This window comes from Hydractinia symbiolongicarpus, chromosome 9, assembly GCF_029227915.1.
Source record: "Hydractinia symbiolongicarpus strain clone_291-10 chromosome 9, HSymV2.1, whole genome shotgun sequence".
Lineage (NCBI taxonomy): Eukaryota > Metazoa > Cnidaria > Hydrozoa > Anthoathecata > Hydractiniidae > Hydractinia > Hydractinia symbiolongicarpus.
Window position 1 is genome coordinate 28,837,787 of NC_079883.1, and position 27,894 is coordinate 28,865,680.

The 27,894-nt window shown below is 32.6% G+C and overlaps 1 protein-coding gene across 4 annotated transcripts; it reads right to left on the reverse strand.

The window, feature by feature from the left end:
* Positions 1-1,583: 1,583 nt before the first annotated feature.
* Positions 1,584-26,023, reverse strand: LOC130656371 (sodium/calcium exchanger 1-like). Of its 4 annotated transcripts, XM_057459208.1 has the most exons (7): positions 12,561-12,816; positions 10,724-10,870; positions 8,041-9,853; positions 5,505-5,680; positions 4,764-5,189; positions 3,726-4,131; positions 2,733-2,872 (listed from the first exon to the last, which is right to left on the reverse strand). In XM_057459208.1, exons 3-6 carry the CDS (start codon positions 9,831-9,833, stop codon positions 3,749-3,751), a joined length of 2,778 nt encoding a protein of 925 aa, XP_057315191.1. In that variant the 5' UTR covers positions 9,834-9,853; positions 10,724-10,870; positions 12,561-12,816; the 3' UTR covers positions 2,733-2,872; positions 3,726-3,748. The 4 variants fall into 4 exon arrangements, with proteins under 4 accessions (XP_057315193.1, XP_057315194.1, XP_057315192.1 ...); XM_057459210.1 differs by lacking the exons at positions 3,726-4,131; positions 12,561-12,816 and adding an exon at positions 25,962-26,023 and having other exon boundaries at positions 1,584-2,872; XM_057459211.1 differs by lacking the exons at positions 3,726-4,131; positions 12,561-12,816 and adding an exon at positions 17,481-17,590 and having other exon boundaries at positions 1,584-2,872.
* Between the last annotated feature and the right edge of the window lie 1,871 nt (positions 26,024-27,894).

Here is a 27,894-nt window from a genome sequence, read left to right on the forward strand (position 1 = left end):
TCTATTTAGACTTCAGCGTTAAATCTGGCAGGACAAATACGTATGCTGGGACTGTGATTACTGGTTCACTGTGAATTTGGTTAGAGCTACTTTGTAAGTTTTAATGGAATGAATTGTCAACGTTTCACAAATCACAAAACACTTAGAAATTGGCATTAGAAAAATCTTTGAGACATTTGCATACTGAGCTGCCAACATATTTCACTCTGTAGAGAGGAGAATGCTGTGAAAAAAGTGTTGTAAAGTATCAAGTACGCCACCCAAACCAACAGTGCGAAAACCCATGTAAAGTAAACATCTTGTTGTAACTGAAATGCTCAAAGCTTCTTAAAGAATTTTTTGATCAAGAAAACCTATTACGATTAAAAGGTTTTATAGAGTAAAAACAAATAAAATATGAGGACATTTAATATGGTTAAATAGCTATTCAAGGTTTATGAGGTTTTCTGAGATAGCAACCTTAGACGTTGTATTAATTTTTAAATCTTACATAAAACTGCTTATAGAAAAATGTAAAACTTACGTATACAGATTAGAAAATAGCATTTTTATTAGCAACTGGAAACAAATTATATCCTGTTAAAAATTCTAGTGAGTATTTAGAACTTGCAAAGTTAACGAACGAGAAATTTATTTTTAAAGCAATTACTGTGACAAAATCTAATCCGTTAGGTACTTTAAGAAAAGATAGAGTGTACTATACATAAGAATGAGAGAAAGTCTTAGAAGAGCTGGTTATTATCGGTTTGGAAAAAGCAAAGTTTGAGCTACATAGCTTAAAATCCGGTGGTGCAACAGCGGTGTCAAATAGTAGCGTCGCAGACAGATTATTTAAAAGACACGGGCGTTGAAAATCAAAAGTAGCAAAATAATCTTAACTCGCTATTCACAGTTTCAAAAGCCTTAAGTTTTTAATATGTTATAAAAATCTTAGTTTCATAATCATGAGGTTTTAATAACACGCAAATTTCCCCTACACAAGCTTCTCCAAACAACTTGTTTTTATTCTTTCAGGTGTGTCTAAAAGAAAATAGCAAAGCGAATCAGGAAATTTGGAGTAGTTAACTTCAGTGTACAACAGCCCTGACGGAAATAACCTCGCCATCAAGTTGTCACGTAGTTTTAGGGCGGAATTTTCACAAATTCAATCACACGTCGATTAGCTTTCAAGTATTCAAGTCCCTCCTATCCACCAAATTTATGAAGATTATCTTACTAGTGTAAAATATTTTTATAGCCATATTATGGGCTTGTAAAGTATTGTAGAGTATAGATTTCTCTTCGACGACACCTCTTTTCAAAAGAAGTTGTTTTATCAAAACTTAATTAGATATATCCTATACATCATCGCGTTCTTATTGATTCATTATACTTTTCGTGTTCTTCCAACACCATTTGTAAAGATATTTTTTGTGATTGTAAAAGCCTGTAATTCTGCGTACTTTACTTTAGTTTTAAATTACCTTATGTCATTGACTAAGTGGCTGAAGTCAATGTTACTTTGTTAAAACATTCCTACCACAGAAATTTTTTCCATTTAGTCAAAAAAAATTAAAAAAATTAGAAACAGACGAAATAAAAAGTTAATTTAAACATGACATTTCTTTAAAAGATTACTACATTGTACACAAACTAAATTTTATAAAAAATAAAGCCATTTCTTAACAGCCTCGTTTCCAAACTAAAAAAATGAAAAACCATCATGAAAACGTTAGAAGACATTATTAAAATACAGGGTATGTTGGTAGTGCTCACATTGGTAAGATATTTTGCAGTGTATTTTGTTTTGATAACGAGGCTGTGTATTTGTCGATATTGCTTACGAATAGCAATACAATCGGCTGCCTTATTATACATACACATAAAAAACATAACACACTAAATTCTTCCTGGATTTGTTAAAATGAAGGATTTTGATAATATTCTGCTTCAATTTATTCCAAGTTTATTTTCCAGGCAGACTTGCATATAAAAAGTTTCAAAATAAATAAGTTTTCATGTCAGTAAAATCAACCTTTTTGATAACCTCAATGCCATAATAATGACATGAGATCGAGGTCAAAGTTTAGTTTAAAATGCTTTAAATTCCTATAAACTAACTACTGCATACCAGATCAAAACGTCGGTCAAATGTTTTTTTTCACGAGCAACAAAGAGCACTTGAATGTACCACAACTCGGTCGTTGGGGGAAACGTTGTATCCGTACTTTATAGAACTGTCAACGATTAGTATGAAGAAGAAGGCTGAATATGACGCATTTTAGCTTTAAGCAAAATACCGTTTTGTTAAGATTAAAATATTACACTGCTGCAACTTGCAATGAAGCAGGGATAGAAGCCTGCTTTTCTCTTTTTTACAGTTGATGGATGAGAAAGGAGATTATAAAAACGACCAGCTATTTTATGACTATGTACAAAATGGAACTCAACAGTGAATGTTTCCTATTGGCACATGAACCTCTTTTATTTTGTTGTATCGTTTAAAATTCTTAAATATTAACATTAATATGACAATAGGTTTCTAATGCAGACAGGACGATATAAATGATCCAAAGTAAAGCAAAAAATGCACTGCTAATTTTACGCCACCCAGATGGTCCACCCAACTCAGAACCAATGTCTCTATGATATCTTCTAAACATTAAAGCTGCAATACAGACCACAGCTTCGATGCAAAATATCATTACTGAAAAACCCAATGATCCAGATGCTACCTTGAATTCATCTCCATTAGCAGTATGGAATATTGCCGCAACCGACCATGCCAAACCAATTCCAAGAAATACATTTACAGAATTTGAACCTGTCACGTTGCCAATAGAACCATCTGCAGTCTCATCACTTATGGTTGCAACTTTACTGGCGAATGTATCTAGAATATGATAAAATAGGAAAAGTTTCATAATTAAGAATCATTGCCATGAACGTCATTAGACGAGTAGGAACACCAAAACATGTGTTTATATTGTATTTCTGTTGTGACTGCTTTTTACGTCATCGTTTTATAAACCAAGCATAATCAGTTACAACTACTCAGCTACGAAATCAGAAAGAAAAGCAGGTAAAAGAAATAAAGCGAATTTTTTTATCAATTTGGATAGTGACAATCAAACGCCAATTGAAAAAAGTACACAGTATTGTGGAAATTGTAATTGTTCAGGCAAAATAAGAAAGAAGGTCCATTTTACGTAGTAAATTAATTTATTTTGGAGTTTTTCAATAGCGTGTTGTTGTTTTTGTGTCAGTAATACTGGAAGGAAATGTTTTAGCCGTTGTTCTTGTTTATTAGTCTTTACAACAGTGTAACAGTCGATACTAAAAATTTATTATTTTTAGAATCTAAAAATAATTTTGTTTCGGTGAATGCAGTAGAATTAATAATTATAAAAAAAGTGCTTCTAAATTACTAATTGTTTAAAAAAAAACTATGCCTATGTGCAGTGCAAATACTAGAGGACAAAATGATTATAGGAGAATTCATCTATACTTTTTCATATATCGAAATACGATGAAAATTGTATGCATTTTTTTCAAAGTTTTGCTGAGTCGTTTCTGTTTTCATTGTCCTCACCGGTGCACTATAGTGCTGTTCTTGCCGGTGCCCAATAGTGCTGTTCTTACCGGTTCGCTATAGTGCTACATAACCAAAAACGTTCATGTACATTGTTATTGTTTCTGTTAAAATGTCCTGTAAGCATATGAAAAGGTTCTAAAACATTACATACTATTTTTTTTCCTCTTTTTTTCTCTAAAAATCGACATCTATATGGCAATATGCTTGAAGGGCGGACAACAAAACATAAACTATCCACAAGCCACAACAAAATGTCGAAGTGATTATTCGAGCGTGTTTTGGCCCGCCTAATTCAGCGGCGATATTAGGATTAAAACGTCGGTACATCATCACGCCGATACAAATTAAGGCCTCTACACAAAATATAAGCACAGAGAAACCTAATGAACCAGGCTCAACTTTAAAACTATTTCCATCTGCTGCATGATAAATAGCTGCTAACGACCAGGCTGCTCCGATACCAAGAAAAACATTGACTGAGTTTGAACCAGTAACATTACCAATAGATGAGTCTGCGGTTTCATCGTTGATTGTTGCAACCTTACTGGCAAATGTGTCTGAAAAAATGAACAGAATGTAGTGTATAAAACTACTCGCTTGTACTAATTATGTTTAGCTACCGTGAATGTGTTTGCTCGAGTAATGCGATGTGCGACGTTCATAAAAGGTTACTTCTTTTGCTGTATCGGGTGTTTGCTCTCCTACTTTTCTAATTTTTGTATTTATTTCATATTTATATATATTTATATGTGTGTATATTTTTATATAAAAATTTGCTCGTTTTACGTATAAATATACTCTAGTATTGCTCTAGCACTACTATTCTATTCTCTTTTTATTGTATCAATTGATATTCTTTTTCATTGTAACCAGGTCCTCAATTAAAGTTGGTATTTTGTCAGACAACGTATACATGTTGTCATTGTTTTTTAATCATAACATGTAAACACAATGATAGTCATAACTGATAATGTGCGTAATACTTAAAAAAGTCGTATTTATAAATTCACTATAAATAAACTCTAAAAATAAAATTCTTGCTTCTTTTGTTTATAAACACTCAACATTCTTAGCTGCTTGACCAAAGAGATAAGGCATCAAGAATATTACATACCTGTCAAGTATCAATAACTCTCTAACTAATGACTACTATAAACGAAGTAGATTTAAAGAAGATAAACTCTTTTACCTGGCAGACTTGTTCCTAAAGCCACAAATGATATAGCCACCACACTATCTGCCAAACCAACAGTACAACCAAAATGAGATGCAATATCACCAGTTACAGCTGTTAATAATCCAATCATGCAAATCGATGACCAGAAACATGCCCACCCACCCCAAATATCTGTTGGTGGTATAAAGGCAAATAATACTTTCCAAAATAATGATAAATAATGCATAACGTAGTCAGAATAAGTCGGTTCCGCATCTCCTTCATCATCATCATCATCGTCATCACCACCTGCTTCCACTTGGAAGGCTTCTTTGAATTGTTCTGCCCAGGAGCTTGATTGCAAGAAAGTTGCCATGTTTGCTCGTCCTAGCATGTTATCTATAGTCTTCTTAAATTCTTTGCATTCGACTACGTGTACATCACATCGCGTATGATCTCCTGCAACACAAGATTGGTAAGAGAGATGATTATGTTAGCGTCAAATAAATTAATTTTGAGAACTACAATAAACTTCAAAAGCTTCGTTGTTTTTAGCTCTGTATCAAACAGATGTCACAGAAATAGATGATTTAAAACGAAAGTTACGAATACTTTTCTGTTACAAACAGCAATAAATAACATAAAATACTGGAATTTCAATAATAATGCAAAATTAATATAACAAAGCGAAAGTGACATACGAAGAAGAATACCGGAAGTGACATGCAAAAATAATGGAGGTAAAAATGATCCCCGTCAAAAAAAAATACTCACCCAATGCAGGTTTTCCAGCCTCTAGAATCTTTCGAAGCTCGTCATTCTCAATCGAGTCTAAATTTGATATGTGTGCAGTCTCGCAGCGTACCATCTTCGGTTCTCCAAGCACAACGCTGAACACTCTATGTTTTTCATATTCCTCTCGGTCGACAATCTGGACTTCAACGGATTTGCTGCAGATTAAAAAATAGTAATTATATTAACAAATAAATAAGGCGCTATCAAATTTCTTAAAATATGCTAAAAGTGGAACTTCTACTTGTTAAAGGAAACGAAAAGAGTGTATAACGGACTATTCGTTAGTCCCTACAATAGTCCTCGGGCTTGGCTGTTGTTAATATTTAGGACATCGTCCTTTATGCAGTTGTAGCACGACGACGCGATTCGGTAACCGTTAAAACAAGTAAGGATATTCATGTGACAAACAAGCAAGCTAAAATTGCTACGAGCATGGTAAAATTGATATTAAAAATCTGAGCAACCTAATTTAATTTTTTTTTAACGAGTTATTAGGTCAAACTAAGAAAATGGAGAATAACATAGATTTAATTCGCCTTTGCAGTAATTTGGAGACAAAGTTTGAATGAAGACATTGAATTGGATGACAATAATTGTACAGCATAAAACCCTGGATTATTAGATACAAAATTAGAGAATAGGTTTGCAAGCCAGTATAATCCATTGTCAGTTTTCATTACCCTATGATTAAGTCACTAGATTGTTTTAAAGAGTCATGTAAGATGCTTACAAGTTATGACAGGTGGAAGTGACAAGAAACAGATTTAAGATAAGAGTTGACAGAAAAACGTTGAAAAACACTGACATTTGGATCGATCCACTGCAACTGGATAATGTCATGTTTATTAAATCAGCTATGAAACACATAAGCTGATTTAGAAACGATTAAAACACAGCAAATGATATTGTTGTTTAGATTCTTAACAACGATTGGAAATTATAAAGTGATATGACCCCAATCAATACTCAATTTCTAACACTGCCGTAATCACTATAATGTATTATTAGCTATTTCGTGATATTTCTTATAGCATTTTATTCGCTAAAATAAACTCCTACGAACATGTTATGATAGCTAGATATAATTGACGAAAAGTGTGAAAGGATGTACCCAAATTTCATGTTTGTTAGAAAAAAATGTTTTACGAAACATGCAACTGCGAAAAGCAATTTCTCTAAAACACAATTTCTTTGAATTGTGAAATTTAATTTCCATAATATAGTTCTGCAAGGATAGGACTATATTAGAGGAGAGAAAAATGAAGAAGAAGAAATGAACTTTAACTTTACTATAAAAGACACTTACGATAAAATCTTATTACCTGTCGTGATATAAAACATAGAAAGTGAAACATATGTTGTGACTAAGTGTCAAAGAAAAACAAAAACTATTAGGAAATTTAACAGCGAAAACGTAAACTGGAACAGTAATGACGTCTTTTTCCAAGAGCTTGTCATCTCTATTTTTAGTTCTGTTCGCAACTTACTTTAAAATCTTATTTGATAAAAGGATATTTCAAATCGGGTACAATTGAGGATGTAGTTTGTAGTTGTAGCTAATAATTTGTCTTGTAAAGGTATTTATACGATAAAATATCAGTAAGCGTTAGTTGAAATTGTTTTAACATGAACATATACGTATAACTAGCTACAAGTTGTTATCAAGCTGAAGTCAAAAATTTGGGATCAATATAAAAATATCATTAATCTTGGATAGTGATCAGTAAAGAAATGTTTTTATCTTTCCTACTTTACTTTAAGTAAGCGCTATCAATTTTCATTATCCCAGGCAACCTACTGTCATTCAAAATTATTACGAGTCAACACAAATGATGCAATGCGTGTGTCACGATTTGGATATATCTCCAAACAGACTAGTTGCTAATTACTGATTTTTTTCTAACCTTCTTCTAACTCAGGCTAACACATAAAATATAAGGCCTTGCAAATAAATAATCTAAAATTCTTTCTTGTCAGGGATCAAAAAAAAAAAAAAATGAAATATTACTTTAATAATTTACAACCTTTACACTTTCTTTCTTGTAGAAATGTGATTTACAAAGTAGTAACTTCACTTTATAAATTTAAGAAAGTTCATAACTGATTTTTGTTGAATTGAGAGAAAGAATGCTGTTATGGATCGCGAATATCATTTCTCTATAAATCAAAAGTTTTAACGTTTTGCAATATAAGACTTTCTACTAAATAACAAAAGTTTTAAAAGTAGTTAAATAATCTCAGAGTTTGTAAGGGGGGGCTTAATTTTATGGCAAGAAGTTTGGCAATGCCTATTCCTGCCTGCAGCATCGTTTCTAAATTCTCATTCACCCTTTTGCTTTTTATTCTACATTACCTACGTTTTTTACTCGTTGAGAATTTTAACATGCAAGCATTTTCTTCAGATCTCATACATACACATGCACATAAGTATCTTAATGAATGAAAACAGAGTAAAATTTAAAAAATGAAACAAACAGTAGTTTTGTTTTTTTTTTAAAAAAAAGAATAAACTTACACTGTTTCCTCGTCCCCAAATTCCACTTCCCCAATACAATCTTCAAAATCCTCGCCTCCTCCTTTAGCGCTACCTTCTTCTGTATGATACGGTACACGAATAACCCCTCTTGCTCCAATTAAACGAACGACACGTACGGTTAAAACACCCACCGTTTCCATCACTTCATATTTCTCATGTTCCAAAGTAAAAACACCCGGGTAATCATCATCCAACACAGTAATTGTCGCCGTGTCAGGTTGAGCGATAGTGATACTTGGCTTCGTGCTTTCTCCACGGATGGCGGTAAGTTTGCAAAAGAAATATTCATCCAATTCAAAAATATCATCATCGATAATTTTGATAGCAATTTTCTTTGATTTATCTCCTGGTTTAAACGTGAGAGTACCTTTAGCTTGTTCGTAATCTTGTCCTGCATCGGCAGTTCCATCTGAGGTTTCATAATCAACATGAACTGTACAATAGACGTCTTTTCCAGTTCGGACAACAGTCAGATAGCAAATACCGCAGCTTTCAACTACGGTATATTCCGAAGGCTGAAAGTAAATACACGTGCCATCAGTCTCAACATTCTTAGCATTAGCGTTTATCTCTTCTAGTTCAATTTGTAAACCCTGCTCTTTACTTGGCCCGCCTTTTTTTTCTTCCAAATTTTTATCTGACTTTAGTTTCAAAATGTTTCCTTGACCAGTCATGCGATGCGTAGCTTGTATTCTATAAAATGCACGACTTTTATGTTGAAGTTTCATGTTTTCTTGTTCAACTAAATGCTGTAATGTCGTAGCATCAGCATCTGGAGCTTTACTTCTAGCTCTATGATATGCTTCCATAGCTATTCGTTTTTTCTCATTCATATGTTGCTCAGGATCGTCGCCTTCTCTATATGCTAATAACTCTATGTCTTTATTATCAAGAGAATCAAACTCAGTATGATTTTTTTCAGTATCAGCTTTAGCATCTTTAACCGACACCACAGCCAAAACATCTCCATCACCTGTTTGAATAACGGTATGCCCATGTTTCTTTTGCTTACGTATCTTCTTGCGAAGATAACGGTAAAAATTGATTTTAACGTCTATCAGGTAGGCTACTAAAACCATGCCTGGAAAGCAAAGCAATGTCACGATTCCTTCCCAGACTTCGATGACACCCGGACTTGAAACAGATAATATGATGTACATCCAAACATAAGCAAATACGGAACAGGTTGCAGTAAATGCAAACACTCTTAAATGTTTGATGCGACGCACTTCGCCCGGTGGCAACACGGACACGCAAACCGCTGTAATTATAAATAAATTAAAAGCAGCCGATCCTACAACAGTTGAAGGGCCTAATTCACCAGCTTCAAAACCACGCCCAATAATTTCAATAACCGAGAGCAAAATTTCTGGTGCTGAGCTTCCTAAAGCCATTAATGTTAAGTTAGATACAGTCTCATTCCATACTTTAATTGTTACTAATTGTTTTTTTCCAGTAATATGATCTTTGATAGTAATGTCTTTCTCTTTGGATGTAATGATTTCAATAGACGCCATAAAGCGATCAGAAATAATTGAAATGCCAAGGAAAAAGAAAAACATAGATATTAAATAAACAAAAGCTCTTGCAGCAGTCCTTGCGGTACCACCAGCATTACCAGGTGTGACCCATGCAGGTAAAATAACGCCATTACGGCACCGAATATTTACCTTATCACACGTCCCGTTCTTAGTGCTACTGACACTAGAACAAACGCATAATATTATGGTGACGACCACAATCACTTCATGAAAATAGCTCTTGAAAGACATCTTGCTCTATCCTCGTTTCCCTAAACAAAACAAAGAACTTTGAACTTATCGTAACTCCACCATAAAATCACATGTATAGCCACCCGCATTCTTATACAGCTATCAAACAAAACAGTTTTGTGCAAATACATATATTTGTAATTAAATCGTACCTCAGGCAAATTAAAAACAAAATAGAAAAAGTATTCATTGGAGACATAGCTCTTTACACCTATATTTGTCATTAAAACTTGTGAAGTTTGCTATAAAGAGATATACAATATTGCAATTACCAACAGATAAAATCCAAAGAAAAAGATTATCGAAACAAATCAAAGTTGCTATTTTGCATAAGCATCCCAACGGAAACCTACAATTATTCAAGTGATGTAGTGAAACATTTGCATTGATTAGAGCCATGATCTTTGAATTTAAATTAAGCAGTGTCTGAGATAACAAAGCAGCGCTAGTGGACATGCGCACTAAACATGCTTTATCCTATGTTCACTCAAGCATAGGTTAATCGTTAATTACATTTAAAAAAAAGCAGCACACTGTTTGTTTATTTTCATTTCTCCATGTAAACATGTTTACTATTTCTCTGTTATGTATAACACTAACATGGCGATCTACAACTCATACTGTTTTTGTCCATGTTAATCCATCAAGTACTACTTTTAAAAATATGTTAATAAAAAATGATTTAGTTATTTGGTATCAAAGCAAAGAATCTTATTCAAGCTATGTTTACTTAACGAGTAGGAACCTTCGTGTGAATTTTACAAGTAGGAATTAATTAAAAACATAAACAGCGAGACATATGGCTTAAGGTAACGAAAATAAATAGACGTGGGCAAGAAGTTAAAAACTGGAAAGCGAACTGTACCATAAATTCAAACATGAATACTTACACAATTACTATAACTTTGGCATGTTTGTCTTGTTTGTAAATTTTTTCTTGTTTGCTTTAAGCAGATATGCACAGCCTTTATTTAGAGAGTTTTTATTTCTTTCATATCCAAGTGTGCTGCAACTTGCACCCTCTGTTTGTATTACGACTAAAAGATAATGAGGCATGTTGAGTTGACATCTTGCGACACTTATCTAACACGCTTTGTGTATATTACTCGTGTATACTTTCGTCTCTAATAGCATTAGTTGTGGACGGCTAATTAGAGTTAATAACATCTGTTTCGTAAAATACATGTTGATCACATAGCCTTGGACGAATTACTACCTAAACCAGAATCTGTGATCAAGTAGGAATAAGACATGAATCGAACTTGCAGGGTTAAAACTAAACATGTTCTAATGTTTTAGCTAAAGAAGATTGACTGTGGTTTTAATGTGCAAACGTATTGTGAAATATAATGTCACACAAACAAGAAAAAGAGTTATCCCTGTCATTTTGTGAATATTAAAAAAAAACATCTCTCTTCTATACAGATTTTAGAACATAACTAATTAAGAACCTTTAGTCGATTAGCCAATTTAAAACTTTCGACCAATTAAGAACCTTTGAAAGAAAGTTTGCAGAAAACATCCAGCTTCCTACTTAATGCATCAGGAACATAGAAAGCGTTTTTGGTAGGTTAAAAAGAACAGTAAAAACTAAGTAGAAAATACTAACCGTCCCCTGAAAATATATAAATATATTATATATAAATATATTTAAAAGGAAAGAAAAGAGACAGATAAAACACGTGGTTGGACAAGAAAATACTTGTAATAAAATTTCAAAATAATATCACCAAGCACTGCTATTATGTTTTTCAAAAATTCCTCACTACCATCATAAACCATCTCATGAATTCATTTAAAAGCCATCAAAAATAAGATCTAGAAGTGATTTACACTTTTTTGAAATAAAAATATCATCTCAAAGAACTGTAAAAAGATACATTATTTAAAATCTATTGTAATTAAATTTAATTATAAAACGTCGCAAAGCAACTAAAACTTTCCCGTTTTTATCACAAAGTGAATATTCAGTTTTATAACTAACAAATTAGATTTCCTACTGTCATAAGTTTGATCAAGCGCCTGCCTAGAGCACAGAAAGTTTTGTTACTCGATAACAAGAATTCTCAAATGTTTTTCTGCAAATATCTCTGTTTTCTTACAAACATCAAACATTTATATTATAACAAAAAAAAACACGAAGTCATAGCTTTTATTCAACCTTATCGCACGCATAGACATATAACAACAAAAATAACAAACACACACACACACACACGCTGCTCCTTGTTAAGTAAACAATCTAGTTATGTTAACGTCTGTTGAAAGTGGTTTTATGACATATCGTCTTTGCTTGTTTTAAACACGACTGTTAATCATAACTTGAGCCGTCTCAACAAATCATTTCGCATTCCATTCTAATTTTCTATACAACTCGCCAATTATGTAATTACAATGCACCTTGGCGTTGAGATTTTTAAAACTGAGTTTAATGTTGCTTTAGTATGTATAAATAAACCAATCGCCACTATTAATTATAGAAAAATCTTTCTTTTATTTCTAAGTTAAAATTTGACATTTACTTTGTACATCTATCATTGTAATCTTTTTAAAGTTTTGTCATAAGCTCTTAAAACTACGAACATATGTTTCTCCACCGCTATACTCCCATGTCACACGTACTACCGGGGGTACTATTTGTACTGAATAAAATAGAGTTAGAAAGGAATCCATGGTAAACGCTCTTAATCTGTTGGCAAAAAGGATCAACTTAAATAAAATACTTACAAACTATTTACAGTATATTGTTCATTCTGATATTGACGTATAACCAGTCCAATTTAATCTGTTTCACAGCAACACAACCTCCAGAAGTTGTTTGCAAATTTTCTAAAACAACTTTTACTCTCTTTCACAAAAGTATTATATGATAATATAAGAATATTTAGTTCAGTATGGAAAAGTTTAAACGCGAAAGTTCTTTTCTTTACTTCTTCTTATATGTATTTTGGATATAAATGTCTTAAAACGCTCAAATCAAAGAAAAAAGCAAAAACAAAACAAAAAAGCGACCGTCTTAGGACGAAATCGACATGAAAAATTCAACGAAAGAATTGTTTAAAAAACAATGAATTTAATTCATGTGTGTAGCTCTCCATTTATTTGTTATTTTAAGAAATTTAACTCTCCCCCGTAGAAGTGAAATAAATATTTAAAATCAATTTCAGTGCTCTTCTGAAATATTAAAGAGAAGTATTGGTCCAATGCAAAAAAAAATTAATTTTCAGTACTAACGGACTTTACTGTATCGAGAAGAATTAAATGAAATAATTTTCTTTGACGATTAATTTGAGCAGCAGTGGTGAAGGGTTGGAAAGAATTCAAAATCGACCTGGCGTTTTAAATTTTAACATGGGAAATTAACTGTAGAGATGAATCGCAAACTAAAACGTAAAGTTTACAAAAATCACAAAAGACAAAAAAATATTTTTTTAACCTTATCTATTTTACAAAAATATATCTTTGCCTGGTATTCTTCCGTAATTGTGTTCAAAATTTATTTCCCGTTCCTATATATTGTACACGCAATTTCCTACATCACTCCGAACATCCTAAGCAGGTGTTCAAGACTGAAGAAAAAATTTCTAGTTTAAAATCAAAATGGTGAATTCTTCAAGAGTCGAGGTGTGATAAAACTAATTCAAAATAGGATGCATAGATATTTGACAACCTCCTCCTAAAACTCCAATTTTTATTTCACACTATCAGTAACTTTTTTAACAATCTAGTTTCTACCCTTTTTATACGAAAAAGGTATCATTATTTTTTTTCTGACCAGCTGCAGATAACACAAATTTTACATTTTTCTCAAGGATATTTTCACAGAGTTACAAACTTGCGAAATGATCTTTCCTACCTGGTACACGAAATAAAAATCTTACAACAGGTTGCGGCAGAGAAAAAAAATAGATAAAAAGATTAGTATTGTAAAAAAATTAAGAATAAAATATAAAAAAAAGGTTTACTGACATTCTGTATGTACGAGTCTTTCTTACAGTTTTAACGATCTACTTTCTACAGACACACATGCGTCAACAATATAAGAACAACGCGCTGTTTAGACAAAGATGTAACTTCTAAGTTTATTTCTTTATCACTACAACTACAATATACAAACGTTCTTAGGTTTTTAAAATAGCAGATATACAGATATTTTTTGATTTGTGCACTCTTGTATCCAATGCAAGTAGGGGAAATGCAATATTTTGAAGAAAGTTTATTTTATCAGTTTTTTAACTGTGTCAAACAAAAAACACGGCGATCACTAACCGTAAACAAGTAAACTTTACATTTTGAACAAACATCCTAACATTAGGATTGTATAGAACGATTCTAACCTAGCTCTATTTTTATATGGTTTTCTTTTAGAAGTTTTATCTTCTTGTAAAACACACATTATTATCACTGTAGTAAATAGCTTGTGTAAGAATTACGACATGGCGTAAAAAACTGTATTTCTCCAAAATAAGAAAAAATTTAACTAGCCTCTTTTTGACAGTTCTTAGTTAACTTTGTTATTCGATTACGATATTCAACTTGCGGCGATCCGGCTATATATACCAATATAAACATTATACAAACACCAATGTAAGCGTAACACATGATAGACATAAATGCTTGCAAGAACAAGAAAAGGAAGTTGTTATGTTGCGAGTACAGGCTTTACTAGGTTGCCTTTTTTTCAAAAAATATTTTTACGAGAATAGCTTGTATCAAATTTCGTCATTGGTAAAAAGATAGTGTTTAACTTTCCTGTGCTAATGTTTTTACATGAAACATCTGTCACGTGATTATCTACTTTAACTATTTACTTGTGGTTGGCAAAACAGCTGTAGTGAGGAAGAAATCACTAAATGGTTGCTAAGTTTGTTGTTTTTACCGACTTCTTAATAATCGACTTGCCTTTGATCAAAAGGATTTTTAACCGGTCTGTTAGTTACCGACTTGAAAGTGACAACTACAATCAATGCCGCATTCGCAGTTTGTATTGTGAAACAATCAAGACAACCGTACATGAAGATCCGAATAAGAGAGAAAACGGTCCGTGCTGACTAATTGACTAATATGGAAAAAACATTAGTTCATAACAAAAATTTCAGATCTTTTTAGCAAATAGTAATGACGAAGCAAGTGATGGCGAAGTCGTCTTGCGCATTAATTGAAATGCGTGGTAATTTTTGATTATAACTTTGAAAATTCATATAATTGTGAGTCTATAAAAACCCGATATTAGACAACTGTTCTTTCAACGCAATAAATAACAACCCAACAAAAAACAATTTTAACGAAATACAATCTTCAAAAAAAATTCAGTAACTTTCTTATCTTTTTTGTCAATTATTTATCCACTAAAATTCACTTCTTGCTAACATAACAAAAACCACAACTTTCAAGTTATTACAGCCTTCCGAGCTAGCTAAAACGTAGAATTCGGAAGAGTGCGGATGTTTACTCGGTAATACGACGACCACCCTTTTTAACGAGCGTCTAAAACACATATGTTACCTCCAGCCAAACAACACTTTTCTTGCTAATTCAAATCGTGAATTTCTATGAACTGAATAAAAAAAGATCATCTTTTTGTTTTTAATTTTTTTCTAAGTAGAGTGAAGTTTATAATACTTTGAGAGTCGTTTTTAAAATTGACTTTTACGAGGACCGTTAGTTCATGTACGAGTGATCGAAATAGCCAGTGGAAAGTAGGATCTTCGATTGTTGTGTATTAATTAGCTTGTATTAATACGCTCACTTACTCTTGGGCAGGAGTTTGATATTGAAATTATTCGTTAGTGGTTTTGTGATAGTACTGCCAGTCGGCTGTTGGTTCTCTGGTCGTTCTACAGAGACTGGCTGTTTGCTGCTCGTTCTGTGGTCGTTCTGCGGAGACTGTTTTAGTTTTTACTTTTAAATCAGACTTTTATACAGCGCCGTTTTTTTCTGCAGTCTTTCGAATTTGATTTTGTATCTTGTCACTGGCACCAAAAATAATGTTGCGAAAACTAAGAAAAACGCTGTAAGCAAAAAAAGCTACTTTGACGAGACAGACTTACATCCTCAGGTGATAGCAAAATTTGCGCGTGTCCCTGCAGCATAAACACAACAGTGAACGAACGTGTACCATAATTAAGTTTTAATTTACCCTAATATTTACCCTTACTACCTAGGAAAAGAATGTTAGCAAAAAATATCATTTCTCCAAAAAACAGGCTACACTAACTATAATATGGAAGGCTACATTGACGAGTGAAAAAGAATAGTTTAAATGTCCGAAGATATATTTGGACAGAAAACATGTGTCTTCCTGCAGCTAACCTCGAAATCTATTATGTCTGGATCTTTAGATAAGGCTGGATGTTAAGATAACAAGTGTTATTAATAGAATGTCCGTAGACGCAAAGTTTAATTGTGGTAGAAACTATTATACAATTACACGGGCACTAGACATTCGCACGTTATTATTACCCATTAAAAAATAGTTATACAAAAATATTTTTTAACTTCTTTGTTGTGCAAGCGTTATTGTAAAATTATATTTTGTGCAGTTAATTCACAATCGACGTGATATTTATAATATCTATACATTTCAATCACTTAGCAAATAAGCAATATTTTAATTAGTGTTTGACATGAAAATGTCACTTGAGATTATAGTTGATATTGTGTTATTGACATTACATTGACAAATCTACAAGTTACAGCATATCGTAGAAAGTTATCGCTTATTCAATACGAGATAACTTCAGTGCAAGTTATTTTACTGTATACACGACTCTTGGGTCTAAAACAAAGGAAAAAAGCAATGCCTATTAGAAAGAGCGAGGGGCAAGGGGGTGAAGGAGGTATTTTTGTCCTTTTTTGATAATATTGTTGTTTTAAATACTTGCTATTTGCCAATTCTTACTAGATGCTCTTTTACCGTTTAAATGAATGGATCTTGTATAATGAAATTTTGACCTATCATACTCGCTTACCCGTTTCCCACTTATTAACTTTTACATCTTTCGAGAACTTCTCTCTTAATAACTTAAGATAAGCGCTTTAGGTTGTTTTCTTTATGGTACAAAAAAGATTATCTCTCTAACATTGTTTTTAAATGAAGCAAGCACAAACAAGCGAATGATAAATTAAGTGTATAGAAACAAACACAAATTTAACGTCTATCATACAACACAAGCACAAAACGTTTAAAGATCAGGATAAACAATCCTAAGTGGTGTCATTATAAGACCAAGTTCCTCTTTTCTCTTTTTCCGTTTAGCATACGTTTTAAAAAGATTATGTATGTCTCTATACAATATATGTACATCAATACCATCATCTTTTTGTTCACCATCTTCATCGGCAAATCTTCCTTTGTACTCTTAAACTTAACTTAGAAAGTCGAGAAAGCATGACGGGTTTCACATATCCCCATCTGCTTGTTAACATCACATATTTCGTACTTTGTATTGATAAATTTAGAGAAATAAAAGAAATAAGAAAACAAAGAAATAAAAATTCTATATAAAAAATGATAAAAATAATACCTATTTCACTATTAGGTATGCATTAATTTTCTCAACGAGAAATTGTGTAATAAAAAGAAATTAATATAAAAAAGAAGTTAAGAACACGATAAGAAAATAAACACATTCTTTCCCGACTTACCTTGAGACTTAAAATGTCTTTGTAATTCTCGTTATTTTCACACCTTGACTGAACAAATGCGGATTTTACGAGCGCGTCAGACTTTTAACAAACAGCTATACAAACAATCATAATGATTTTTCCTTGCACTAAATTATCTACGCTAGTTCCTCTGTCATTATCAAGACAATGGAGCATATATTAACTTAAATAGCTTGACTTAAAGACAGTCTTCAAAACTAAAGACATTAAATACGTCTAGCGAATTCATCGTAGCTTCCATTTATATTCAGAAAATACAGCTCGGCAGTTACAACTCCATAAGTTAAACGATTGTATTTTAGAAGGCTTTTTACGTAATTGTAAGCTGTGTTTTTTTCATGGTGCATGAAAATACTTTGGCTAAGTGAGGTAATTAAAATGTCTTTAACTTGCTCGACTTATGATTCAGCTTCAAACAATCGTTTAACTTTTAAATTAAAATCATTAAGATATAATGGCTTCTACTGTGAGCTTAACTACTTACTTTAATAATGTTCAGGCATATAGCTAGTAAAGTCGTTTTACTTAATGTTATCAATTCTTGTTTCTAATGGGTGAAGAGAGCTATGATGACCATTTTAGCAATATTGAACCGTTTTTGTTTTCGGTTGCCATGATTTTTTTTAAAACAGAAGATATCTGGGTATAAAACGTTTAACAAAATATCCATAGACCGTTGTTAGATAATGCACTATTAGTAATCATTATTATATTCAGATTGGACGGTATCTAAGCTTAGCTGGAAAAGCAATTTTAAATCTTTCTTAATTTAAATGTTATGGGTTTTTTCACTGAAGGTCTTGTGAAAATATTAGGTGCGATTACCTGATATCAAGCATGGATTTAAAGTCTCGAATAAAAAGTGTGCCCATTATGAACTGATTTGTGTAATTTCAAAATTTTTTTGTAAATAATTGTCAACCATCGATTACAAAGTATTGTTTTCCCTTTGAAAAAGAATTGCAGACAGTCTCATACTTTCTTAACTGGTTTCTTGTATAAAAGTATATCATCGCAAATTTATGCTGTGATGGGGTTATGCATCATGAAAAACATCATCAATAAGAATATTGATCTTTCATTTAAAAGGTAATAAAGATTTATCTGTTTCATTCAGGTAGTAATCCTAAGCTTGTGTTCAAACAATGCCATCCTTCTCAATTGTAATTAACGTTTCTTTCAGTTAAATGTTCGCGCTATAATTTATCATGAAAACACATCGAATTAGCTGCAATAGCTACTACCAAGACAACATATATTTGACACGATATATCAATGTAATGTCATATTTTTTTCTTAAATTTTATCAAACACCTGTTCGCAGGTTAAGGCTTAGTAAGGTCGAACAAGTGAGAAATCATGTTAAGAAATTGTTGGCAAAAAGTTTAAATTTTATAAAAGCTACCAAAAGGGGTGCTCTCAATCCTCAAGATCAGTTTAATGCTAGCACTCAAGCACAATTTTCCATACTGTCGTAGCATTTTAAGCCTTAACTTTTTTTTGCCTGCCTTCAAGTCTCTTAATAGCCAACGCATGAAAAAACGCATGACGAAATTCCTAAAAGTTTAATCCCTTCGAGTAGACTATGATCTTACCGTGCATCTCAGATATAGTTATTTGATGTCAAAATTCAACCTGGGTTTACGTATCAAAGTATATACATAATTGCATTCCTTATTAGCAACACATAATTGCATCATCACAGAAATTACGCCAGAAACAGTATGAAGTACCAAAGTAATACAATAAAAATATGTAGCAATAATACAGGTAGAAATGCAGATTCGTAAGAAGCAAAATAGCTTCAGGGCTGGTGGGGCGGTGAAGTAGGGTGAGGGGTGACAAGTCTTAGTGTCCCCCCGCTTTAAATATTTTCAAGGCAAGACAAATTATAAATCTCTTGCGTTTCTTTACAACTTTGTGTTCTTGATAAATTCGCTAGTTCACACAGTCTTGACTGAACAGATTTTACTCTTGCGTTCAGAGAGAGTATAACTAAAAATTTTTACTTGGTGAGACTGAAAATAAAAGACCTAAAGAATCGTTTCCATTTGGCTTAATTTTCCGCTAAAGCTCAAAAGCTCACGAGTTTTTTAGTAGCGCGTTAGCACTCCGAAAAAAAAAAAAGATTTTTTGCGCTAATGCTGTCAAGTGGAAACGATTCTTAATAAAACAAAAACCAGAATAAATAGAAATCTACAGAAAGTGTAAAAGAATGATGAATACCACACAGTGGGTACAACCTGGTTCTCTCTGTTACTCACCCAATCATCAATGTTTTATGCGTTTTTATATGGTTTATATACTCGACAACATCCATTCCATACATATGAAGTATTATTAATTTCAATCCTGTTAAGTTAAAAGGGTTCGATTTAACTAGGTTAATCAAAGCAAGGAACATAAATTTATTGAGATCCATTTTATTATTAAAAAAAACCTTTTTAATTCTTAATTTGTATTTTTAAAAATTGAATAGTAAACATTTTGCTTAAAAAGAGTGTTTTATCAGTTATGTTTGTATTATGTTCACCGTTAAATCAAAAGAACATCTTAGCAACAAGATTCGACGTATGGCAACGAGGTTAGCAATCAGTTGGTTAAGAAATGTTGTTCACTGATAACTGGTAGTGAAACATACACCTGTTGTAGAGTAGCAGTTCGATGAATTTTCTTTAACAGCGCCATTTCTGTCATTTGTAATTTTTTGTTTTTTATTGTTAATATGCCTCGTCTCAATTTTAATGAAGCGATTTATTGTCTCAAAATAATAACGTGTTGTACCATAATATGCTTCGAAGAAGATCATAGAACTACCGTTTTAAATTTATCTTTTTAGGTTTTAAACCACAGATAATGGAGTTGTTAGGCTTAATTAGGTAAACAGGCATTTCATCAACTCCGATAAACCATATCAGAGCATCAGGGATTGCGTCGCGAGATTTACTCTGTTGGGACCGGGAGGAGGGAGTGAAGACAGGTTACGAAATTAAAAAGAAAGCACGCATAACACTGGACGACAAAAAAACTTTTTACTTTAAAAACGTTTTGAGAGACCCGAAACACCTTTTTTACTTTGAAATATACGTTATTAAAATATAAAAAGATAATTTTCTGCGGGAACGGAACTGACAAAATAAAACAGAAGAGAAAGTTTTTGTCCACTTCATATTATTACGCGCATTTCAATAAAATAATCTGTTTGGTTACCTAATTATCTACCTATCGTTACCTAACAAAACTCAAAGAAAAAGAAGAAAAATTTGAACTCGATTCTGCTTTCCTCAAAACAAAACTGAAATGAAACTTTTTTACTCACGGGATGTAAACATTTTAAGTACGCAAGGTTAGAATCTTTTGTGTTCCTGTAAGTTCCGTTCTGCGGAAAATTTTCCTGAAGTTGAAAAAAGCCTCAACCTGTGGAAAATTTAACGGGGATCGCCAATCGTACATGTTTCCCGAATCACTGGTTCCCTGCACCCTTGTCCATGTTGATCGAGGATTATAACTATAAATACGAATATCTTGTTTTTTAAATTAGCTCACATAGACAGACAGCGAGTATTATGATAGAGAGGTTAATAAAAAGTGAACGTAGAATGTGACCAGCTGTTCATATCAGTAATTGTCTAAAGTATTATAGGGAGGTTGCAAATGTGTCAAAAGTTAAGAATATATTCCTATGACCAGACTCGACTTTTCGTTGTAGATATGAAAATTTGTATTATGCATAATATTTGATTAGAAGTTTAATTTCTTAATGCACAGACACTTTAAGCAACAACGTAATGAGTCTGTTCGCGTAGCAACAATTTTGCATAGAATTTTGAAAACCTGAGCGTAAATGTGTTCATAACATGTTGAAAATGTCAATATTCTACTATCTTGTTGACCATCCAATATTCTACTATCTTGTTGACCATCAAAGAAATTTTAACTCCACATAAGTGGTACCTCCTTAATTACGTCGACCTTCCTTGTTACCATGCGATCAAAAGTGTAGAATATTTTGATGATGAAATTCAAAAAAGTCTCAAAAGCATTAATTTTTAAAATACGCAAAAAGATTTGAGCGTATTTGTTTTGACTTGGATGTGGCTAGTTGACGTAGCAACAGCACACCACACAAACTTCGTCTTTGTTCAGTCAGTTATAATTTTGAAAAGATGAAGGTTATATTTTACGTTGTGCTATCAAATTGTACAGTGTCAAGCCACAAAAACATTTGATTAAGAAAAAAATGTCGCATCTTTTCTGAATTGAAGAAAAAGTGTCACAAAAAACCCTGATGTTATGTTCTTAACCCATTATTGACTCCTCCTGATGTTATCTCAATTATCAAAAATGATCGATAAAATCTTACTCTGTCAATTGACTAAATAAGTGATAATTGACTAATTAAATGATAAAAAACGTTGACAGCTTCGTGATTAAACAAACTCACTAGATAAAAGGTATTTCGTGTGAATGCATGACAACAGCCCATGCTGTGAAAATCCCAAAACCACAGGAGGAGAGTGATTAAAAGATTCAAAATCTTCATTCAATATTAAAACTCTAAGTAGGTCACGTAGTTCTGAAAGGAGAAGGTTGCCTTAAGAAAAAACAATATTGCTCTTATGTAGGAAAAAAATGGAAAGAGAAACCATCGTAGACCAAAGTTGTAAAATCCTAGCTGATTTATTTTAATCAAATTTTCAGGTTTTTGAGTTGTCCATAGTAAGAGGGGCGGAGAATACAAACCACTGTTAGAACTCTGACAACAGCACTGACAGAATAATTGAGAAATATTAGCAGCAGTATGTTCAAAAATAAGGTAGATAATTTACAATCTACTTGACAGATATGTGGTTAACCATTATGTTAACTGTTACACGTCTTCTCAACCTTGGCACAATTCAACCATCCACGTCCGGCGCATTTTTAACGACGATTTAATGAACGAAGTCCGACGTATTTTCTACGCCGATTTAACCAACAAACTCCGAGGTATTTTGAACGTCAATGCAATGAACTATCTCAGACGTATTTGTAACGACAAATCAACCAATGATGTCTGAAGTATTTTAATCGTCGATTAACGATTTTCAAAAAAAAAATAATTATAAATTTATCATTTAATTTAATTTAAATTAAAAAATTTCACAAAAAGACACTACGCTTGTAATAATGGAAACAACAAAATGTAAATAAAAAATATGTAGAATTTCGACCTTCTCATATGAACGTAAAGTTTTTCTGCACATAACATTAGAATCTTATTATAGTTAAAATCTAGCAAAATTTTAATAAGCAAATTGATAGTTTGAAATATTTTCGTTACATTTTTAAGGAGTATGGTATCAAGCAGGTCTTCGAATAGCCCTACTGCACGTGCGCAAGAAAAACTAGTCCTACGAAAACACGAACATATTTTTATACACTTTGTTGTGACGCGCAAATACAGATAGATTTCTCCACGGTTTCGGCTAATTATTGCAATTTTTTACATAGGATATCCTATTTAGTTTAGTTCTTATTGATACTGCTACGGAGGAGAGTCGGCAAAGGGAGTCCTAGTGCATTTAAAACTCCTATTTGAACTTGCAAAAGTCGCGCAAGCACATCAATTGCTCAACTAGACAACTACCTAAAATATAAATCCTATTTTCATACTCAGGGCTAAGCAGAAAGGATAGACTCACACTTTTTATAGTCTCTGGTATAACCCCTCCGGGGTTTGAAGCCAAAACCTATGCACTGGAAGCGAATGCTCCACCGCTAGGCTGCAAGTCGGTTAGTTAATTAACGAATAGTTATTAATAAAACTTGTATTTGCTCGCAGGTTTTATTCTGCACTTTCCTTAGAAAAATGATGTTATTTAATGCGCAGCTTGTTATTCTCATTGTGTCATCGATATTAACTAAGATCTAACTGAAGGTGGTACGTAAACATGGTATTGGCCGCGCAGCTAAGTTTTTTATAAAATGAGATGACAATTGCTGATGCTGTTTTTTTACCTAATTTCAGCTGCTACATTGAGTGTCAGAACAAAAACAGCGTAGTAGTTAGGTAAACAATACGCAAATATGTTTAATTTTCTTTTACGACATGCCTCGTTTTTTTATTCAAAATAGAAGTTGCTGGGCAAAATAATATAGCACTTGAACAGGTGCACTATTGTGAACGTCCCCAAAACTTAAATGTACGGTATCACGACATTTATGAAAACATATTCCTGCTGGAAGACTGTCTTTAAAATGAAAGACGTATTCTGTCTGTCTGTCCGCAAGCAAAACATCGTGTCATGATCAGGACGAAGCTTGAAGATTTCGTGCGTGGTTAGCACGACCTGCTTTTGGAAGACAGAAAAATACGGCTATGATATAATAAGTGTGATATAAAAAGTTATAGTTACAAGAGGATCTGCTCCAAAGGAAGTCGACAATATTTGCTAAATATGAAAAATAAGTAATAAGACAGACGAGCGATGATAGATTTCTTTCGTTTTGTAATTAACATGATAAAAACAAAAAATTAAACAAAACGAGGCACATTAATAATGTTGTGGTTAAGTCATTTACTCGGTGTTCGTTAATCTTTGGAGGAGATCTACAGTAAGAGCCGATTATACAGAACGAATAATTTACACTAATCATCTTAATATTTTATCGCATGGTAAAGAAGATCAATCGCAACGAAATTTTAATCTTAATTAAATTGAAAAACGAAGATCTACCGAATCTACAGGGTTTTTAATTATAGGCATCTACATTTCTGATTGTAATAGCTATTAAAGAAGGAAGGATTTTTAGGAGTTTCTTGCAACGGCTAAATAGAATGACTTTGCTAAAACTTTGCAGCCCAAAAGCTGCGATAGCTTTGCTTTTCCAAATGTGTTGACCAGGTCATCTTCTATTATTTTTTACTTACTAAGAACTTCGTTTTTGCTGATAAATTTTTTTACCGATTTTACTCTTCTTTTATAGGGCATTAAAAACAGGATATACACGTTGAAATTGTTATATAACAACAACAACAAATATAACAACAATATAATAATATAACAAAGAAAATTCGATGAATGTCTTTGCATGTGTTACAAACCTTTAAACTGAACAAGAATTTTCGAGAATGAGTCGACAAAAATGACTTTAAAGTATGACAGACACTCGATCATCTTGCTATAGCAATCCATATTTTTCAGTTTGCAGAAAATTACAAGGAGATTCTTCCTAAGGAAAGTTTTTGTAAGCAAAGCTTTGTTATTATTAGATGGTATTATCACGCTATAAAGGCGGTTTTTTCACAGCACATAAGAATGTTGACTAACAGAGACAAAATTTGGATTAATTATGTTTATGCGGCACAAGGTACATAGTCAAATTTTGATTATAAGTAAAGAAACTATCATATCCATTTTATATCATTTACGAGCCCAAACAAGACTAGAGAATAAAAAAACCTTTTCCCCTTCAGACTGCTCTGTTTGTACATTTCCCAACATCACGCATACAATCACCGATGAACAGGTGTTTTTTCAACCCTTCGTGAGTAGAACTGCTTAATTTTTATAATTGGCAATTAAACAAATTAATTTTGCAAATGCTAGATATGCATGTCACCGAACGTACATTGACTGATGACGTCAAAAGGATTGTAGCCGAGGATACGCTATTGAAATCAAATCAAATAGATAATTACGTAAATATTTGTTTGGTTTTGTTTCAACTTGTGAACTCGACCGGAAAATAGCAAGACGATTGCAGACACGAAATCACTGCTGGCATAATTGCGGCTGTTTCGTTGTTTTAAAATTTGAGGGCATCATAAGTGCTACAATATCCGTGTGTATGTTTAAGTAGACTTCAAGTCGATGTATATATTGATATGCACGTCCCAAGAAACGCCTGTTTCGCAGTGTCAAAGCTCATCGCACAGAAATATTTATAAGTGATAAGTGATAAGTGATTTAAAACTCCGACATAAAGCAAAGCGCAATTACTTAATCATCAAAGACAGAAAAGAAAACGTATTAAAAATATAATTTAATTTTAAATGTAAAAAATTTTTAAATTCGTATTCCCAAATTGTCAGTTATAACAAACTTTTTTATCATCCATATCAATCTGATCTGATCGTGTCAAATATAACTTTAAACCATCTTCAGTAAATATTTCGAAAATTAAAATAACAGACATTAAAAATTACAAAAAATTAACGGTGAAATTTGTATGCAACATTCAATGCCCTATCGCAAATTAAAATTAGGAAATTGTTTCCAATCATTTAAATCCTTTTATTCCATTTTAGCAAATTTAATGGCAGATGTGTTGAATGGGAACAGCGTTTTACACAAGTAATTTGAAATGCTAGTCTTACCCGCTTACTCTGTTATTCAAAAAAAAGTGTATTAAGAATAATCAAGTCAAGATTTGAATCGAATATGAAGAAAAATCTCCTATAAAATTTTTACTTACAACTTTTCTGCAGGCAGATGTTGGTGAAAAAACTTTCAAGAGCTATGTTTTTACAGCAAACAGTTTAATTTGAATTCAATGTAAATGCCCTGTGTCGTGATTTTAAGCTATGGCATTTAACTAATCTGTCTGTAATCCAGTTAAAATTATTATGAAAGCTTATAATAAAAACAGTGAATACCTATTGTCATATATAATATGTAGGAATTCTTTAACATTCATTTCTCTATTTCTTTCCTATCTTATTTTAATGATATAACAGATCAGAGGAAATTCTTTAATGCACTTTAGAAAAAAGTTCGATCTTTTGAAGAAAGTTTTGCAAGCACAGAGATGGAGAGCATTGCTGTGAATTAACATTGTGTGAAAGTGCCTGTTTATGACAGATGCTATGTCAATATTCTTTATTTATTGACAAAGTTATGACGTCAAAGGACATGACAATACAACGGCTGCATGCACGACTTGGCAAACACATATCTTTGTTAGCCTCAACATCAGTTTGTTTTCACCCGCAGCCTGTTTTTCATGACGGGATTGTAACTTAAAGCGTCTCTTTATTTCATTCGAATTTTAGAATCAACTAACGCTTTTACACAACGCTTATTCAAATCGGAACTTAGTACGTTAAAAAAGTAAATGTTAAGTCTCAAAAATATTACATGCTGTTACCTAGGAATCTGTCACAAATATATACTTTATTTTATCGTGGCGTCGTTTCATGGTTGTTTTTCTTGTTGTTATTGTTGTGCATTTTAGGTAAGTTGGGTTCTGCAAGGTATATAATTAACGCATGGCCCTGTTCGTAGCATTGTAATACGTTTATCGCTGCGCAACGAGCATTTGTTTTGATTTGTAAGAACATATACTGGATGAAATATAGTAAAAATAAGACAGTTTAAATAAATATCAATCTCTTTAGTCGTCGCCAGATTTTATTATTTGTCTTACTTATTATATTCTCGAATTTTTGTTTACATGCCAGAAATTACTTACAATACACGGTATTACAATCTCGCTGAGACTCATGAAATTTAATTTCGAGCGGGTTATACTGTCTCGGTGCCGAAAACTCACGAAAATTTTGAGCTATTCGGTGGCGCAAAAAGCAAGTTAGCAGCAGTAGTCAAGTGCACGCACTGCTTATTGCTGTTGTGTTGTCATGGCTAGTAATTTAATTTGTGAGCCAGTTTTCCTTAGCAAGGTTACGTTAAATGATTTCAAGTTATGGAGTCATCTGGCCCTACAAAATTTCTTTCTATACGAAAAAAACTAGTTGTTGGGAGTGATAACAACTTGCATCCAGGTATGAGGAGCAAACTCTGGTGCTGTAATTTTATTGAGCTAAATTTATGGAAAATACTATCCTGGTTAATTAGTTAGCAGAACTATTTTTATTTATTTTTTTACTACACAGGGCATTTGTAGCTTACGAGGAATGTTGTGATGTTGATCCTGATTGTGAACATACGGAAAGAATTTTGTTATTAGAGTACCAAAAAGTAGCATGAAAATATCCCAGAACCCTTAGAAGTGCAGACAGGATAATAAAAATTGAAAGCCCATGTGGCCTCACCTAATCATCACCAGCATTTCCACCTATTTTGCAACGGTTATCGACAAAGGTGATGTAACACATCGCATTTTGTGTGAATACAAAGGAGAAAAGCCTATCGATATTTCACAAATGGTTTCATAAATAAAGTCATGTTTCATCCATTAGATGTAGATAGTAAGGTCTGTTTATACAAAACGAAATGTGTTCCGAGTCAGAGACTTTGTTCAAAAATGTAAAGCGTTCGGGCGATTGTCGAAAAAAAAGGCCATGGTTAGACCGGTGGAAAAATCATTAGTGCATACGTGCTGTACGTGCACTGCCAGTTTTCTTGGCAATTGCAACCATGTTGCCGGAATGCTTTTTAGAATTGAAGCT